Source organism: Salmo salar, chromosome ssa03 (assembly GCF_905237065.1).
Source record: "Salmo salar chromosome ssa03, Ssal_v3.1, whole genome shotgun sequence".
In the NCBI taxonomy this organism is placed as follows: Eukaryota; Metazoa; Chordata; class Actinopteri; order Salmoniformes; family Salmonidae; genus Salmo; species Salmo salar.
In genome coordinates this window covers 26,408,487-26,428,087 of record NC_059444.1, presented here as the reverse complement: position 1 = coordinate 26,428,087, position 19,601 = coordinate 26,408,487, and the positions used below count along the sequence as shown (strand labels likewise).

At 43.3% G+C, this 19,601-nt stretch overlaps 1 protein-coding gene across 1 annotated transcript in view; it reads right to left on the bottom strand.

Annotated features, from left to right (window-relative positions):
* Window positions 1-19,601, bottom strand: part of LOC106599337 (disks large-associated protein 1) — a 138,242-nt gene that overhangs the window by 7,491 nt on the left and 111,150 nt on the right. The window contains 2 exon segments of the mRNA XM_014190522.2: window positions 19,162-19,201; window positions 19,204-19,401. Coding sequence (XP_014045997.2) covers window positions 19,162-19,201; window positions 19,204-19,401 — 238 coding nt within the window.

Below are 19,601 nucleotides of genomic sequence, written 5' to 3'. Positions count from 1 at the left end.
TGTTACAGCCTTATTCTAAAATGGATTGAATCTACACACAATACCCCATAATGACAAATCAAAAAGAGGTTTGTAGAAATTTTTGCAAATATATATATTTATATATACACTGCTCAAAAAAATAAAGGGAACACTTAAACAACACATCCTAGATCTGAATGAAAGAAATAATCTTATTAAATACTTTTTCTTTACATAGTTGAATGTGCTGACAACAAAATCACACAAAAATAATCAATGGAAATCCAATTTATCAACCCATGGAGGTCTGGATTTGGAGTCACACTCAAAATTAAAGTGGAAAACCACACTACAGGCTGATCCAACTTTGATGTAATGTCCTTAAAACAAGTCAAAATGAGGCTCAGTAGTGTGTGTGGCCTCTACGTGCCTGTATGACCTCCCTACAACGCCTGGGCATGCTCCTGATGAGGTGGCGGATGGTCTCCTGAGGGATCTCCTCCCAGACCTGGACTAAAGCATCCGCCAACTCCTGGACAGTCTGTGGTGCAACGTGGCGTTGGTGGATGGAGCGAGACATGATGTCCCAGATGTGCTCAATTGGATTCAGGTCTGGGGAACGGGCGGGCCAGTCCATAGCATCAATGCCTTCCTCTTGCAGGAACTGCTGACACACTCCAGCCACATGAGGTCTAGCATTGTCTTGCATTAGGAGGAACCCAGGGCCAACCGCACCAGCATATGGTCTCACAAGGGGTCTGAGGATCTCATCTCGGTACCTAATGGCAGTCAGGCTACCTCTGGCGAGCACATGGAGGGCTGTGCGGCCCCCCAAAGAAATGCCACCCCACACCATGACTGACCCACCGCCAAACCGGTCATGCTGGAGGATGTTGCAGGCAGCAGAACGTTCTCCACGGCGTCTCCAGACTCTGTCACGTCTGTCACATGTGCTCAGTGTGAACCTGCTTTCATCTGTGAAGGGCACAGGGCGCCAGTGGCGAATTTTCCAATCTTGGTGTTCTCTGGCAAATGCCAAACGTCCTGCACAGTGTTGGGCTGTAAGCACAACCCCCACCTGTGGACGTCGGGCCCTCATACCACCCTCATGGAGTCTGTTTCTGACCGTTTGAGCAGACACATGCACATTTGTGGCCTGCTGGAGGTCATTTTGCAGGGCTCTGGCAGTGCTTCTCCAGCTCCTCCTTGCACAAAGGCGGAGGTAGCGGTCCTGCTGCTGGGTTGTTGCCCTCCTACGGCCTCCTCCACGTCTCCTGATGTACTGGCCCGTCTCCTGGTAGCGCCTCCATGCTCTGGACACTACGCTGACAGACACAGCAAACCTTCTTGCCACAGCTCGCATTGATGTGCCATCCTGGATGAGCTGCACTACCTGAGCCACTTGTGTGGGTTGTAGACTCCGTCTCATGCTACCACTAGAGTGAAAGCACCGCCAGCATTCAAAAGTGACCAAAACATCAGCCAGGAAGCATAGGAACTGAGAAGTGGTCTGTGGTCACCACCTGCAGAACCACTCCTTTATTGGGGGTGTCTTGCTAATTGCCTATAATTTCCACCTGTTGTCTATTCCATTTGCACAACAGCATGTGACATTTATTGTCAATCAGTGTTGCTTCCTAAGTGGACAGTTTGATTTCACAGAAGTGTGATTGACTTGGAGTTACATTGTGTTGTTTAAGTGTTCCATTTATTTTTTTGAGCAGTGTATATATGTATATATATGCCTTTCCAAATCATGTCCAATCAATTGAATTTACCACAGGAAGTTGTAGAAACATCTCAAGGATGATCAATGGAAACAGGATGCACCTCAGCTCAATTTCGAGTCTCATAGCAAAGGGTCTGCATACTTATGTAAATAAGGTATTTCTGTTTTTATATTTATTGAATTTGCAAAAATGTCTAAAAACCTGTTTTCGCTTTGTCATTATGGGGTATTGTGTATATTGCTGAGGATTTTTATTTTTCTTTCATCCATTTTAGAATAAGGCTGTAACGTAACAAAATGTGGAAAAAGTCAAGGGGTCTGAATACTTTCCCAAAGGCACTGTACAGTATATCAGAGACAAACTTCATACTTCTATCCACAGTAACATCAATACAGGTCCAACTGTACATCAATACAGGTCCAATTGTACAAGAAAAATGCTTTTCAAATGAGTTCTTAAATTAATGTTTCACTTGTGAGTAATATTGGGATCGTCTCCAATACATATTAGATATATTATTCCATGGCAAGCTAACAAAGTGAGGTGTCTGTGGAGGAATGATCCATGTAGGGCGGCAGGATACTTATGTTACGTCGATGGAGAGAGACTTTGCTCTGTCTAGGCCCAGCCCCAGGTTCTGTCTGCTTTGACAAGTACTTCAAAACGCAAACTCTGACAGGACTGAATAAATAGCACCATGCCCTCAGACCACACAGAAGCAAAGAACAGTCTCTCTCTCTCTCTTTATCTCTCATACACAGACACACACCAACTCATGATCTCTTTTGACATCGCCACTTCGAAAACTTTGACGATAGAAATCAACTGTCTGGCTTTGTTTTTGATGAGCGATGGCTGGCAGGGAGAGGGAGAAGGGAGAAGGAGCACACAGAGACCACCAGCTCTGACTGAAACTGTGGAGCTTATTAGTGTAGCAGTGACCCCGCTGCACTCCGCCCCCTCTGCCCCTGGACCCCCCCTGGGCCTGCTGCCTGTACTGTATCTACGTCTGGGATGGGAACTAACACTGTTTCAGAGTCCCGGGTGAGGCGCTGGTTGTTATCTGAAAAGGAAAAGCGTGATTGGAGGTCTAGTCAGTTAATGGGACTTTGATGTGAAGGGTAGACAAGCACAGAGGCATTTTCTCCACTTGGCCGGGGGGAGATGTTATTGCAACAGCTTGACTGTTGGTGTGTGTGTGTGTGTGTGTGTGTGTGTGTGTGTGTGTGTGTGTGTGTGTGTGTGTGTGTGTGTGTGTGTGTGTGTGTGTGTGTGTGTACACATTGTGAACCATTAGATAACAATTATATGTATATTACACACACCTGAAAAATCTATAGCTAATTACAAAACCACAATTTGTCAAACAAAGCCTATTGTGCTGTAGAGACAATACTCATTGAGGCAGAATACACATATTATGCTGTTAATCAATAGCCTCCTAGTAGCAGGTCCTTCCAGGGTTGTGTATGACATATAATCCCCTCCATATGTACTTGGACAGTGAAGCTAATTTATTCTTAATTTGGCTCTATACAACACCATTTTGGATTTGAGCTCAAATTTTTCATATGAGGCGCCAGTACATAATGTCATCTTTTATTTGAGGGTATTTTCATACATATCTGTTTTACCATTTAGAAATGAACGCTCTTTATGTATCTAGCCCCCCATTTGAGGAAAACATAAGTATTTAGACAAATTCACTTATAGCGTCAATGCTACATCAAGTTTGCGACTATACAAACTTGTTGGATGCATTTGCAGTGTGTTTTGGTTGTGTTTCAGATTATATTTTTGCCTAACAGCAAGTGAATTGTTAATAAATGTATTGTGTCATTTTGGAGAAACTTTAATTGTGAGTAACAATAGAAGATGTTTCTGAACACACATTCATGTGTATACTACCATGATTATGGATAATCATGGTAGTATCCACATTAATGTAGAAGTGTTCAGAAACATCTTAGGAGTGAGAAAGTTACAAAAGACACAAAGATCATTGACCCACCCACCCCACAAAAAACAAACCTCCAGTTAATGGTAATGGTGAGAGGCTTTGTTTTGCTGTAGCCTCTAACCTTCTCACTCAACATTATTAATTAATTTATTCCTGATTTGTCTTAATCATGGCATTGTCTGGATTCATTCAGAAGTGTTCAGAAACATCTTATCTACTCACTGAAAGAAAATTACACCAGCCATCACTCAGTTCCTATTGGGCAAAACATGACCCAAAAGTTTTTAGGACTATCCAATCGAATCATCACATTAGGAATGGCGCACACGCGCAGCCGATTTGGGGTCTGGTCTGGTCAGCCCTGGTCTCTCTTATACCGAACCCAAATCGGCTGCGCGTGTACGCCATCGTGCATAAATGTATTTTGTCTCCCCACACCAAACGCGACCACGACATGCAGGTTAAAATATCAAAACAAATTCTGAATCAATTATATTAATTTGTGGACAGGTCGAAAAGCATTAAACATTGCACTTGCTAGCCAATTTGTCCTATTTAGCTAGCTTGCTGTTGCTAGCTAATTTGTCCTGGGATATAAACATTGAGTTATTTTACCTGAAATGCACAAGGTCCTCTACTCCACCAATTAATCCACACATAAAACGGTCAACCGAATCGTTTCTAGTCAACTCTCCTCCTTCCAGGCTTTTTCTTCTCTTGACTTTATATTGCGATTGCCAACTTTCATAAATTACGTGCATTACCGCCACCGACCTATTTCGTCTTTCACTCACCCACGTGGGTATAACCAATGAGGAGATGGCACGTGGGTACCTGCTTAGGAGAGGCAGGACTTGCAGCGTGATCTGTGCCAGAAATAGAACTGACTTCTATTTTAGCCCATGGCAACGCAGACACTCGTTGGCGCGCACGATCAGTGTGGGTGAAATAATTGAATAATATAGATTTCAAAATGTATTTTGCAACGCTCATGCACGCGACGCAAGCGGTGTAGTCAGCCTGTTAGAGGACAGGCTGAATGACACTGACACTACCAAGAAGACCAATCAATCCCGGCCAGATAATTAGTCTCCATTTCACGGACAGGCAGCACAGATCTGTGTGTTACCTCTCTAAAGGCTCACACATCACACCGAATGTGGATCTAGCGTTCGTCTGCCAATTGTCTTAGCGCACTGTGTGTTAGGGACCACCAAAAATGTTACATGTAAAATCGGTGCGCAGTCGGTTCACAAATTACGTTCAGCGATGCTAAGTACTTTCAGCCAGCAAACACCATTGGTGTGTCTGAGCCCTAAGTGTGTGTGTTCCCTCCCTTATACACAAGAACAGACCGAAATACAGAGATAGATGTGTGATATAGCACACGAGCTAAGTGGAATTCTTATTTTTTTTGTATTCAGCCATGCAGGTAGTGTAGGCGGAAGTATGTAAATACTTGTGAGTCATATTGTATGACTATGTTTATACGTTGCACATCTGGCTTCAGGGAAGAGAACACTCATTAGCTAAGTACAGTGTTATGTGCCATGATCTAATCAGGATCTTCCTACAGGGGAAACAACAACAACAACAACAAACATGGCTGCTTACAAAAAAAGTGTTACTTGAGTTATTGATACCATCCTTACCTTCACTATTCTGTCACCAGCACAGTGTGGAAATGAAATGATGATATTATTAAATTAAGATATGGGTAAGAACCCAAGAGAACGGATGGAGAACTCAAGTGTGTATGACTCAGCGTCTTTTTACTGAGAGAGAGATAATCAATCATAATTGAGTCAGTAAGAGCTAAATATGAAGATGTAGGTGTAGGTCACATATGCTATAAACAACGCTGAAGATTACTGTGGACCAGGGCATCCATTGTAACACGAAGTACCATGACAACCATTTTACCATGACAACCATTTCCTTTTAATTGCCCACAATGTCGTCACTTTGTTCTCTGTGCGAGCCCTTGTGAAATGTGAAAAGGGATATGTGCTTTGTTGTGCTACAGTGCTGTGCCTCTATGTATTGTATCTTTTTAAAGATCTCCACGGTACTGTACATGTTCTGGTTCATGATGTGAAGCAGAAAAACATTAGAAGACTTCAAAACACAGCCCCAATCCTCCACCACCACTGCAAGAATCTATAAAAGGATCCTCTTAAGTTCCATAAAGCCACTGTGCTAACTGATAAACATGTACTGCGGTGCATAGTAAAGATTATCCCATATTATCCCATGTAACATGCTTACAAACCCTGTCATTCAGGAATCTAATGCCATTCCATAACTATTTTCAAATAATAATAAAAAACACAAATTAAAAAAATTCTGCGTGTATATCAACTTCTTCCCATATGCATCTCATCTCGTCTGTTCCAGTCCGCAGTAGGAAGTAGCTGTCAACAGATTCACAGTTTCAGCAGAATATTCACGTATTCCTTGACAGGGTCAGAATGGAGGCAGAACCCCTCTTGTGTGTTTTGGCACATGCAGCGTCAGCGGAAGGAAAGACGGGCTCATTCATGCCCTGCTAGGCCGGAGGTTAACAGTGGTTGACAGACAGGCAGGAGCCAGGGCAGGGCCAGAGGGTGATGAATGAGGCCTTCTAGCCGTAGAACACATATGGGTTATCCACCAGCGGTGTTACTCAGACTGCCTTGGGAATGATCTCAGTCCATGGTGGATTTCTTTCTGGGAATGAGGCACGGAGACAGGCCCCACATGACTCAGATCTCCAGCTATAACCAGTGTTGTTTACACGGTATGACAGCGTCTGAGGAAATAATAGTCTAGGGTAAGATGACGGCTATTTGTATTCTACTGCCTTGCTTGGCTTGCTGGAGATGAAGGTCACTATTTTTTAAATAGTTTGAAAGTGTAAACGCATTGCCTCTTGAAGAATGTATTATTAGCTGGCAGTGTAGAAACACTGTAAATGTCGCTGAAACACCTGACTACACTAGAACAACTAGTGTTTTGAGAGTGCTCTCTTTCCCAAAACACTGATCCCTACACTGAGTACCATCACTAGCTACACTCTATTCTCTAAGTCCAGGGGACATCCTTTTGTAACAGCTCTGACTGCACAACTCCTGAGCTGTAATAGTATCCCCTCCTCATCTCGCTCTTTCTCTCCTCATCGCTCTCTCCTCTGCTGTATGTATGAGCCAGCAGGAGTCCTAGGGCTCAGCTTGCACCAGTATTACACAGATGTCATGTACAATCACCCATATCTACTCTCAGCAGCAGCAGCACCCACACCCACTCACCACTACACACCAAGGGCCTCTTGGCATCCCATCATCTTAACTGTTTAGGGAAACACGTCAATCACACACATCTGTCTCACAGATTACTAAGGATGGGAGGATGGATGGAAAACACTTTCACAAGTATCATGGGATTAAGAAGCTTTATATCTGATCTGCCGCGTACCGTATGTAAAAATATAGCCTCGCTTTCCAGGCTTCCTCAAGTGATTAACGAGACTTGGAAGGATGGCATCACGAGTCTAGTAAAATATGACAAAATAATCAAGAATCACATGGTAATTCATCAGATAAAATTGATTCTGTTTATCTGACCTACAAGGCTTCCTTGTAAATTGCATTCACCTAAAATAACCAAGACACCTGAGTTACAACTTTGAACTATGCCCATCTCCTGCTTTCCATTCCCTTAGGCAGATGGTATGTCTCAGGGAGCCAGACTCAGAGCCATGTACGAGGGGTAGAGGTGCCCTCTGAATGTCAGCACCAACACTCCTCCCCATTGACTCTCCCATAAGTCTCTCTCTCCTCTCTCTCTCGTACAGCAGTGCATAAATCTCTCACAGCACCATGGCGATGAGCCATCACTGGGATCGCCCCCTCCCTCCACTGCACACCAAGCGTCAATGTCAGGGCCTCACTCTGATGAGCTTGGCTCTCTTATTTCTGCCAAAAAACCTTGTGGACTTTTTAATATTTATTTTTAACCTTTATTTAACTAGGCAAGTCAGTTAAGAACAAATTCTTATTTTCAATGACGGTCTAGGAACACTGCCTTGTTCAGGGGCAGAATGACAGATTTGTACCTTGTTAGCTCAGGGATTCGAACTTGCAACCTTTCGGTTACTAGTCCAATGCTCTAACCACTAGGCTACACTGCCGCCCCGGTGTTACTTTCTTTTTCACAAAACCTTGAAGACCAAAAACCCTTTTCTCTCAAAACGTTGTGGACCAAAACCCTTTCCCTCTCAAAACCTTGTGGACCAAACCCCTTTTCCTCTCAAAACCTTGTGGACCAAACCCCGTTTCTGTTGAACTGTGTTATTAGGAGAAGAGTCCACAAGGTTTTGTGAACAAAAGGTTTAGGTTCACACGGTTTTGTCAGGGCTGTACGCTCCGGTTCGATTCCCTATTCTGTCTCTACTCCTCACAAAACAGCTTATGACGTTGTTGCTGCCGTTTTCAATTCACACACAAGCTTATCAAAGGATGTCGCCGCCCTGTGTTCATATTAATATAATTATATGTTTTAGGCAGAATTATCTACAAAACATTAAACGGCTTGTCTGCCTTTTTGAAATGGGTGGGGAAATTATAAATGGTGGGAAAGGAGGATATCAGAGATGCAGATAAGTCAAAGCACAGAAAGGGGAAGTGATTTGCATGGGCTTTAGATGTCTTAGCCTGGCTCTTAACTGGAGGGTGACCTCTTTCAGGGCCATGCTCCCCTAATGCCTAATTAATCTGCTGCCTCATTAGAAATCTTCTTCAACTGCTTTTATTTGATGTGGACAAGGACATCATAGGTCAGATTATCGAGAATTGATGAAAATGTATGATACATAGACAATAACATACCTGTACAGTATGGAGTACAAAGAAAACATACTGCTTCTGTGCCCACATACAATGAAAAATAGTACCACTCTCAAGCCCATTATCTTACATGCAAACTAGATTTCGGCATCATGTTCAAACTTATGAGAGCATCCTCTGATCCCCCCCACAGCTCAAATGTCTAGAGATGTTGTGGAGTGCTGACGGCAGAGTCGGGACAGGACGCAAATGCCAGCTTGATGTTTTCACTCAGACCCAACGGCCATCGTGAAAGATGAAATAGTCCAGAAACTTCCCTCCACACATTTTCTCATCTAGGGTTGCAAAGCTACCGTTAATTTACCAATGTTAGTGGAATCTTCAGTAATTAACAGGTAATCTATGGTAACTTATACTTGAATAACTTAAAATAAATGTATTCATATATAGTATTCATTTTTTACATCTGTGTCCATATTGTCCATCAGTTTCTAGTGGATAGACCATATGGTCCAAGAGAAATTTGTCCAATTAATGAAAAAATAATCTAATCAACAATGGCATTCTTTTTTATTAACTCTGCAACTCTTTTTTTCTCTCAACTGCCACCAGTTTGGCACGTAAACATTTACAACAAAGACATATTGACATCGTCAAATAAATAATGTGCATAAAATAAATAAACAATATTTCACACGTTTTTCTTTTTCTCCACTCGCTCAAGCAGCTCTCCTGCGGGTCCAGCCCATATGTCTGCCTTGACTACCCCCGGGCGCAGAACAGCAGGATGGAAAGTAGCGAGCGCACATCTTCATGCAGATATGCAGCACCAGCAAAGAGTTGGAGGTAGAGTTAAATAAAGCTCTTATTATTTATCTGATTCAGATGACTGTACCTAGCTTCTTTTTCATCAACTATGCATATCTGAAGTCTTTGTTGTTGCAGTACTGAAGCATTATACGTTTTAATAGCTAAACGAGAAGATAAGCAAATGGCTCCTTTATTTTCACAAGACAACTCAACATCAGAGAGATCTGTCCTTAGCAGTTCTGTTATTATTTCATTCTACCTCTACATGGTAACGGTACTTTTCAAGATTATCTATAAACTCAACAATTATTTTCAAACTACATGTTGTTTTAATTTAAAATATGGCAAAATGGTCCTGATGATCATTTCCTGGGACTACAGAGATGTCTCTTAACGTTTCATCCTGGGATGTCAAACAGAGCCTTGCTGTCAGTGGATTGCCACGAGGAGAACAAGAATTCCCAGAGGAACAGTCAAACTAGGTTGCAGGAAGTTCACCCCAAATCAGCACTGACATCTGGGACTCATCTGATGGGGCAGTCTAAGTTTGATAAAGTCCTTTGAAGCATTTCAGTGAAATTATGAAAACATAATTACATTTTAGAGGGTCCTTATCATATACACACACTTTATCTCCGAAAATATTGTATTAATTACAGAAAATTTGATGTTTTTGTCTTGTAAGTACTACACAATGCCTGGAAGAAAAACAATCAGAAAAAGGGGATTTTCTTCAGATTCATTAACCACATTTGAGAAATTAGTGCCATTTCCAAGCCTATTACACACATCAGCTCAGATTTAAAATGTTCTGTATATAACAATGATTTAATATACCAGGGAGAGACGATTATGTTCCTCATGCTGGACTGGACCAGGCAAGCAGCCATGTTTTGACCATAGCACCAATAAAAGTCAGATCTCCTCTCAAAGAGATACAGTGGTGATAAGCCTCAGGCTCAGCTCTACTTCTCCTGCTTAGAGCATCCTCAGGCTTAGTGCTGCTATGATTGTGTGTTGTATGTTTTGGGAGTCAGGTGAACATACTGTGATGCTGTGGAGAGAGTCTTTTTTGACATTGACCTTTGCTGGTATGTGCTGCACTGACAGTGTTGGTACAGTAGATCAATGTGCGTTGTGAAAGTGATAAACACAGACCTGTGGTGCTCTTGAGCATCTCCATAGTGGTGGTGGTGTGAATTATAGGCGATCCAGCGGAGACATTGACCTTTATTGGTCTATGCCACGCTGACAGTAGCGTTTGTTTTTGCTCTTGAGGGTCTAATCGTGGTGGTGGTTAGAGAAGACACTTCCATTTGCTACAGTGGTATGATAGAGCAGTGCGTGTTTTGACTCGCCAGACAAACAGAGCAACAGATCAAATCAAATTGTATTGGTCACAAACACATATTTAGCAGATGTTATTGAGGGTCTAGCTTCAACAGTGCAGTAGTATCTAACAGTAGTATCTAACAAATCCCAACAATACACACAAATCTAAAGTAAAAGAATGTAATTATGAAATATATAAATATTAGGACGAGCAATGTCGGAGTGGCATTGACTAAAATACAGTATATACATACTGCTTTACTCATTTCATATGTAAATGTTATTAAAGTGACTAGTGTTCCATTATTTAAGTGGCCAGTGATTCCATGTCTATGTATATAGGGCAGCAGCCTCTAAGGTGCAGGGTTGAGTAACCGGGTTGTAGCCAGCTAGTGATGGCTATTTAACAGTCTGATGGCCTTGAGATAGAAACTGTTTTTCAGTCTCTCGGTCCAAGCTTTGATGCACCTGTACTGACCTCGCCTTCTGGATGGTAACGGGGTGAACAGGCCGTGGCTCGGGTGGTTGATGTCCTTGATGATCTTTTTGGCCTTCCTGTGACATCGGGTGCCCCCGGTGATGCATTGGGCAGACCGCACCACCCTCTGGAGAGCCCTGCAATTGCGTGCAGTGCAATTGCCATACCAGGCGGTGATACAGCATCTGTAAAAGTTTGTGAGGGTCTTAGGGGCCAAGCCAAATTTCTTCAGCGTCCTGAGGTTGAAGAGACGCTGTTGCGCCTTCTTCACCACACTGTCTGTGTGGGTGGACCATTTCAGATCATCAGTGATGTGTACGCCGAGGAACTTGAAGCTTTTCACCTTCTCTACTGTGGTCACGTCAATGTGGATAGGAGAGTGCTCTCTCTGCTGTTTCCTGAAGTCCACGATCATTTTGTTGAAGTTGAGGGAGAGGTTATTTTCCTGGCACCACTCCGTCAGGGCCCTCACCTCCTCCCTGGAGGCTGTCTCGTCATTGTTGGTAATCAGGCCTCCAACTGTTGTGTCATCTGCAAACTTGATGATTATGTTGGAGGAATGTTTGGCCATGCATTCATGGGTGAACAGGGAATACAGGAGGGGGCTGAGCACGCACCCTTGTGGGGCCGCTGTGTTGAGGATCAGCGAAGTGGAGGTGTTTCCTACCCTCACCACCTGGGGGCGGCCCGTCAGGAAGTCCAGGACCCAGTTGCACAGGGCAGGGTTCAGACCCAAGGCCCCGAGCTTAATGATGAGCTTGGAGGGTACTATACTGTTGAAGGCTGAGCTATAGTCAATGAACAGCATTCTTACATAGGTATTCCTCTTGTCCAGATGGGATAGGGCAGTGTGCATCGTGATGGCATCGTAGGTGGATCTATTGGGGCGGTGTGCAAATTGAAGTTGGTCTAGGGTGTCAGTGGCGAATTTGCCAATCTTGGTGTTCTCTGGCAAAAGCCAAACGTCCTGCATGGTGTTGGGCTGTAAGCACAACCCACACCTGTGGACGTCGGGCCCTCATACCACCATCATGGAGTCTGTTTCTGACCGTTTGAGCAGACACATGCACATTTGTGACCTGCTGGAGGTCATTTTGCAGGGCTCTGGCAGTGCTTCTCCTGCTCCTCCTATCACAAAGGTGGAGGTAGAGGTCCTGCTGCTGGGTTGTTTCCCTCCTACGGCCTTCTCCACGTCTCCTGATGTACTGGCTTGTCTCCTGGTAGCGCCTCCATGCTCTGGACACTACGCTGACAGACACAGCAAACCTTCTTGCCACAGCTTGCATTGATGTGCCATCCTGGATGAGCTGCACTACCTGAGCCACTTGTGTGGGTTGTAGACTCCGTCTCATGCTACCACTAGAGTGAAAGCACCGCCAGCATTCAAAAGTGACCAAAACATCAGCCAGGAAGCATAGGAACTGAGAAGTGGTCTGTGGTCCCCACCTGCAGAACCACTCCTTTATTGGGGGTGTCTTGCTAATAGCCTATAATTTCCACCTCCTGTCTATTCCATTTGCACAACAGCATGTGAAATGTATTGTCAATCAGTGTTGCTTCCTAAGTGGACAGTTTGATTTCACAGAAGTGTGATTGACTTGGAGTTACATTGTGTTGTTTAAGTGTTCCCTTTATTTTTTTGAGCAGTGTATTTCAGATGGTGTCAACGTAATTTACGCTCACTCATTATGCAGCTGGACCTCACTTCATGTGAGAACTGTGAACCCACCGAGGAGAGACATGAAGATCTTTACCGCTGCAGGTGCTGTAAGGAGTACTGTGTGTGGACCAGACCAATGCTGTCCCAACATCCCTGCCTGGTGTATCTTGATGTACACTCAATCTCCAGAATTCAGCCTATGCCCTCGGTTATCTCCTGCTCCTCATGTGCTGCTTTAACTTGAGGATATACACACTGCAAAGCATGGGTCATTTCCTGACAACACAGACTCCCCCTTTATAGCCAAATCACTCATTTGTGACATTTGAATAACAGCCTCCGGTAATCGGTCTCCCAGTTACCAGCTACCAAGCCATGTGGCATGAATCCTCATAAACTGATATCCCAACAATGCTACTAAAGTAACCCCTGCTACTACTGACACTGCCCATGACGCATACCTCAAACTCCATCATTTGCGCCATAGTCCAATTACATGCAATTACTTTAGCCTCCTTTAATTACTGTCCCTACAGCGACTGCCGTGAGTAACTACATGGAATCTGTCAAGTGTTCACTGGCTGTTAGAAATTAGGAAAGAGATGAATGAAGTTGGAAGAATATCCAACCTAACAAAACTCTGAGTCACAGGTTTCTTGAACCTGTGGTCTGTGGTCACCACCTGCAGAACCATTCCTTTATTGGGGGTGTCTTGCTAATTGCCTATAATTTCCACCTGTTGTCTATTCCATTTGCACAACAGCATGTGAAATGTATTGTCAATCAGTGTTGCTTCCTAAGTGGACAGTTTGATTTCACAGAAGTGTGATTGACTTAGAGTTACATTGTGTTGTTTAAGTGTTCCCTTTATTTTTGTTGAGCAGTGTAGTTCCTTTCTCAAAACTTTAAATACATTCATCAAAACTACATTGTACCATTAAAATTGAAAATACATTAATCAAAAGAACATGACTGCCTGCAAAAATATTAATGCAACCATACTTATATCTTGAGTCCATGCAGACAAAACGGAATTTTAGTCTGTGTAAAAAAAAAAATCCCTGTCGATCAATACATTTTTATTCCAGTCACTAAATCATGATGATCAAAATTGTAAGTACAACTATGCAAAGGTGCAGAATTATGGGAAAGTCCTCTCCATTTATGCATATTTCACCAAACAATTTCATTCACAAAGAAAAAACTTTTCCTGAGAAAAAATGTAATGAAAAATAAGCACATTGTGTGCAGGATTAATTCATCTGTATCATCACAATCCAATTCCAAGCATTCAATACAAAGGTTGGTATAGCTCATAGTTTTGTAGACTTTCCATTGGGGCACAGAAACACAATCCACAATAGAAATAAGGAAAAGTGAATACAATGGAAGAACACAACTGATATGAATGTATAGGCCTAAATCTACACCAAAGGAAAGCTCTATAATGTAAGGTCACAATGTTGAAGAGGATGATTTGGGAGTAACCTAAAGTTACGTTGAAGTAATCCAACTTAATTCTCTGTATGTCCGCAATATTGTAAAAAAAATCTAACAAATAGACAATCCCCATTGCCTACATCTTTCCATAACGATGAGCAAAAAAGTAAATTAAAAAATTAAAAAAGTAAATAAGTAATACAAATACTGAGCTATATGGTATGATAATTAAAAAAAATATATATAAATAGGTGTCAAAATAACTGGCCCCACTAATGATTCTTATAAATAACAGTTATTGTATCTGCATTAACATTGTACTTTTTTTTGTTAAGTTCATCTCAGCTTAAGGAACTGTATTGTGGCCTTCCATGGCTTTTTGTTTCACTGGGTATCACAGATGTAAAATTAATTTGTCATCTATCACCATGGGGAAAAGCAAATAACTCACAAACGAAATGAGAAAAATGGTTGTTGACCTTCATAAATCAGGCAATGGGCACAAAATAATACCTAAATAAATATGATTTACCACTATTAGGGCAATAATTAAAACGTTTAAAACCACTGAAACAGTGGTTCACTTGCTGGTAAAGGGACGCAAGTGTACCTTGTCCCCACACACACTGAAAAAGACAGTTCGGGAGGCAAAGGAAAATCGAAGGGCCACAGGTGGAGGATTACAGAACTTGATCGCATCTTGGAGTCACCAAGTCTCCAAATCTACAATTAGACGCCACCTCCATGCCATTAGGCTCTTTGGAAGGGTTTCCAGAAAATAGCCATTGATGAGAGCATCCAACAAATGTAAACGCCTGGAGTTTGCTAAACGGCATTGGCACTTGGATTGGAAACAGGTGCTATGGTCAGAGGATGGATATGCAGAAATAACCTCATACCTACTGTAAAATATGGTGGATCTTTGATGTTACGGGGCTGTTATGCTTCCAATAGTCCTTGGGTCTTGTTAAGGTCAACGGTACCATGAACTCTACCAAGTACAAGGACATTTTTGCCAAAAACCTGGTTGCCTCTGCCTGGAGTCTGAAACTGGATGTTCCAACAAGACAATGACCTCAAACACACATCAAAATAATTAATTTACCCCAAAAATCGACATTTTGTCTCCGGACTTGAACCCCATTGAAAACCTGTGGTCCATAAACACAGTCCATAAACACAGACCAAAGGATATCAAGAATCTGGAAATATTCTCTATAAAGGGCTTGCTGTTGCGTCACAAATGACCTAGCAACCACACCATGCGCCATGTTGGAAGACCAGAGTCAGTTTGTAGGATGCCTCCAAACATCCACATGGCTGGCTGCATTCTGCTACCACTGGAAACTTTGGGAAGATTGCTCATTATTTATTTTTCTAAGGAGCCAGAAAACTGAGGCAGTGGGAGAAATCAAATCAAATCAAATTGTATTGGTCACATACACATGGTTAGCAGATGTTAATGTGAGTACAGCGAAATGCTTGTGATTCTAGTTCCGACAGTCCAGTAATACCCAACAAGTAATCTAACAAATTCACAACGACTACCTATTACACACAATGTAAGGAGATGGAATAAGAATATGTACATATAAATATATGGATGCGTGATGGCCGTGTGGCATAGTCAAAATGCAATAGATGGCATAAAATACAGTATATACATATGAGATGAGTAATGTAGGATATGTAAACATTATTAAAGTGGCATTATTCAAAGTGACTAGTGATACCATTATTAAATCTAGTTATTAAAGTGGCCAGTGATTCGAGTTTGTATGTTGGCAGCAACCTCTCTATGTTGCTGCCAAAACTTTCCACCTTCTCCACTACTGTCCCGTCGATGTGGATAGGAGGGTGCTCCCTCTGCTGTTTCCTGAAGTCCACGATCATCTCCTATGTTTTCTTGACGTTGAGTGAGAGGATATTTTCCTGACACCACGCTCTGAGGGCCCTCACCTCCCCCCTGTAGGTTGTCTCATCATTGTTGGTCTACAAACTTGATGACTGAGTTGGAGGCGTGCATGGCCACGCAATCATGGGTTAACAGGGAGCACAGGAGAGGGCTGAGAACGCACCCTTGTGGGGCCCCAGTGTTGAGGATCAGCGGGGTGGAGATGTTGTTTCCTACCCTCACCACCTGGGGGCGGCCTGTCAGAAAGTCTAAGACCCAGTTGCACAGGGCGGGACCCAGTCTCAAGCTTAATGATGAGTTTGGAGGGTACTATGGTGTTGAATGCTGAGCTGTAGTCAATGAACAGCATTCTTATATAGATATTCCTCTTGTCCAGATGGGATAGGGCAGTGTGCAGTGTAATGGCGATTGCATCGTCTGTGGACCTATTGGGGCAGTAAGCAAATTGGAGTGAGTCTAGGGTATCAGGTAGGGTGGAAGTGATATGATCCTTAACTAGCCTCTCAAAGCACTTCATGATGACAGAAGTGAGTGCTATGGGGCGATACTCATTTAGTTCAGTTACCTTTGCTTTCTTGGGTACAGGAACAATGGTGGAAATATTGAAGTGGGGACAGCAGACTGGGATAGGGAGAGATTGAATATGTCCGTAAACACTCCAGCCAGCTGGTCTGTGCATGCTCTGAGGACGTGGCTAGAGATGCCGTCCTGGCCGGCAGCCTTGCGAGGGTTAACATGTTTAAATGTCTTACTCACATTTGCCAAGGAGAACGAGAGCCCACAGTCATTGAGAGCGAGCCACATCAGTGGCACTGTGTTATCCTCAACGCGGGAGAAGAACGTGTTTAGCTTGTGCGGGAGCAAGACGTCGGTGTCCGCGATGTGGCTGGTTATTCTTTGTAATCCGTGATTATCTATATACCCTGCCACATACGTCTCGTGTCTGAGCTGTTGAATTGCAACTCCACTTTTATCTCTGTACTCACATTTTGTCTGTTTGATTGCCTTATGGAGGGAATAACTACACTGTTTGTATTCAACCATATTCCCAGTCACCTTGTCATGGTTAAATGCGGTGGTTTACGCTTTCAGTTTTGCACGAATGCTGCCATCTATCCACGGTTTCTGATTTGGGTAGGTTTTAATAGTCACAGTGGGAACAACATCCGCTATACACTTCCTGATGAACTCAGTCAACGTGTTCGTGTTTACGTCGATGTTGTTCAACCTGGTACATATCCTAGTCCGCGTGATCAAAACAATCTTGAAGCATGGATTCCGATTGGTCAGACCAGCATTGAATAGACCTTAGCACGTTTACTTCCTGTTTGAGTTTCTGCCTATAGGAAAGGATGAACAAAATGGAGTCATCATTTGATTTGCCGAAGGGAGGGCGGGGGAGGGCCTTGTTGGCATCCCGGAAGTTGTAGTAGCAGTGGTCGAGTGTTTTAGCAGCGCGAGTACTACAGTCAATGTCTTGATAGAACTTTGGTAGCGTTTTCCTAAAATTTGCTTTGTTAAAATCCCCAGTTACAATAAATGCGGCCTCAGGATATGTGGTTTCCAGTTTGCACAAAGTCCAGTGTAGTTCTTTGAGGGCCGCCGTGGTATAACCGAAGAGAATTCTCTTGGGAGGTAATACGGTTGGCATTTGATTGTGAGGTACTCTAGGTCGGATGAACAAAAGGACTTGAGTTTCTGTACGTTATCACAATCACACCATGAGTAGTTAATCATGAAACATACACCCCCACCTTTCTTCTTCCCAGGGAGTTCTTTATTCCTGTCTGTGCAATGTGCTGAGAACCCAGCTGGCTGTATGGACGGGATCAGTATATCCGGAGAGCCATGATTCCGTGAAACTGAGTACCGTAATTTCCGGACTATTGAGCGCACCTGAATATAAGCCGCACCCACTGAATTTAAAAAAATTAATATTTTGAACATAAATAAGCCGCACATGTCTATAAGCCGCAGGTGCCTACCGGTACATTGAAACAAATGAACTTTACACAGGCTTTAACGAAACACGGCTTGTAACAATAATAGGCTTTAACGAAACACCGGTCGAAACACGGCTTGTAACAAAAATAAATAGCTTTAACGGCTTGTAACAAAAATAAAAAATTAGCAGTAAGCTTTAGTTGTCTTTTTGCACTGAGTCAATTCCTCACTCTGCTGTTTCCAACGTCTTATCATCGACTCATTAAGACCAAGCTCCCGTGCAGCAGCTCTATTTCCTTTTCCAACAGCCAGATCAATCGCCTTCAACTTGAAAGCTGCATCATATGCATTTCGCTGTGTCTTTGCCATGATGAGGGTGACAAAATGACTACCGTAATCAGAATGATGGGAAGTTTGAGAGCGCTCGATTTAATCTAAACAGTAAACAAAAAAGTTGTTTGACCTTAACCCGTTTGGCAATTTCATTGGTCTAATGAAAGCTTCATGCCGCCAAAAAACTGAGCACGTCACAGAATGTGTTTTTTTGGAGAAAAAAATATATATATTGAAAGCGGGAAAAATCCATATATTAGCCGCGTCATTGTTTAAGCCGCGAGGTCCAAAGCGTGGGAAAAAAGTTGCGGCTTATAGTCCGGAATTTACGGTATGTTACAGTCCCTGATGTCGCTCTAGAAGGAGATCCTCACAGACTGAACATTAGCGAGTAATATACTCGGCAACGATGGATGGTGTGCACGCCTCCTGAGTCGGACTAGAAGTCCACTCCGAATACCTCTTCTATGCCGGTGGCATTTTGGAGCAGCCTCTGGGATAAGTTCAACTGCCCTGGGGGGTACGAACAAAAGATCCAATTCGGGAAAGGCGCATTCCTGGTTGTAATCCTGGTTACCGCCGCTCTGATATGCAAAAGTTCTGTCATAACAAAAAACCTTCTGGGCTAATAATGTAAGAAATAACACACAAAAACCCTAAATACTGCAAAGTTGCTTATGAGCTACAAGCAGAGCTGCCATGTCTGTCAGCGCCATCTTGCCAGACTGACCTGTGACTAATCCGTGTGTATTGTAAGAGTGATTAACCGACTGACCTGTGCTGCTCTGGATGGTCCTGACAGTGGTGGTGGTGGTCCTGGGGGCGAGGCAGGCAGCAGGGACGTCCCCTCATCCTCGGAGCAGCCCTGGTCCATGGCCCTCACATAGCTGTGGCTACGCATGCGGAAGCAGCTCGGCATGGGCATGTCCAACGCATCCATGGCCTGTGACTCCATCTCGCTGAACATCTGCTCACACACCTGCTCTATCTGCCCGTTCACCTCCACCTCACTCACCTGCAAGGGGACGGGGATTGTGGGATGATGGGGGAGAGAGCGGGGTACAGCACAACCAGATATCAAAATATCAGTATACTAATCCTAAACTGGGAAACGCGCCATAGAATAGCCACTTACCTAAAGTTTAATAGCCGTTAACATTCAACGCTGAGGGGCAGAGTAAACATATCTGGAATCATTAGGAGAAGTAAAGGGAG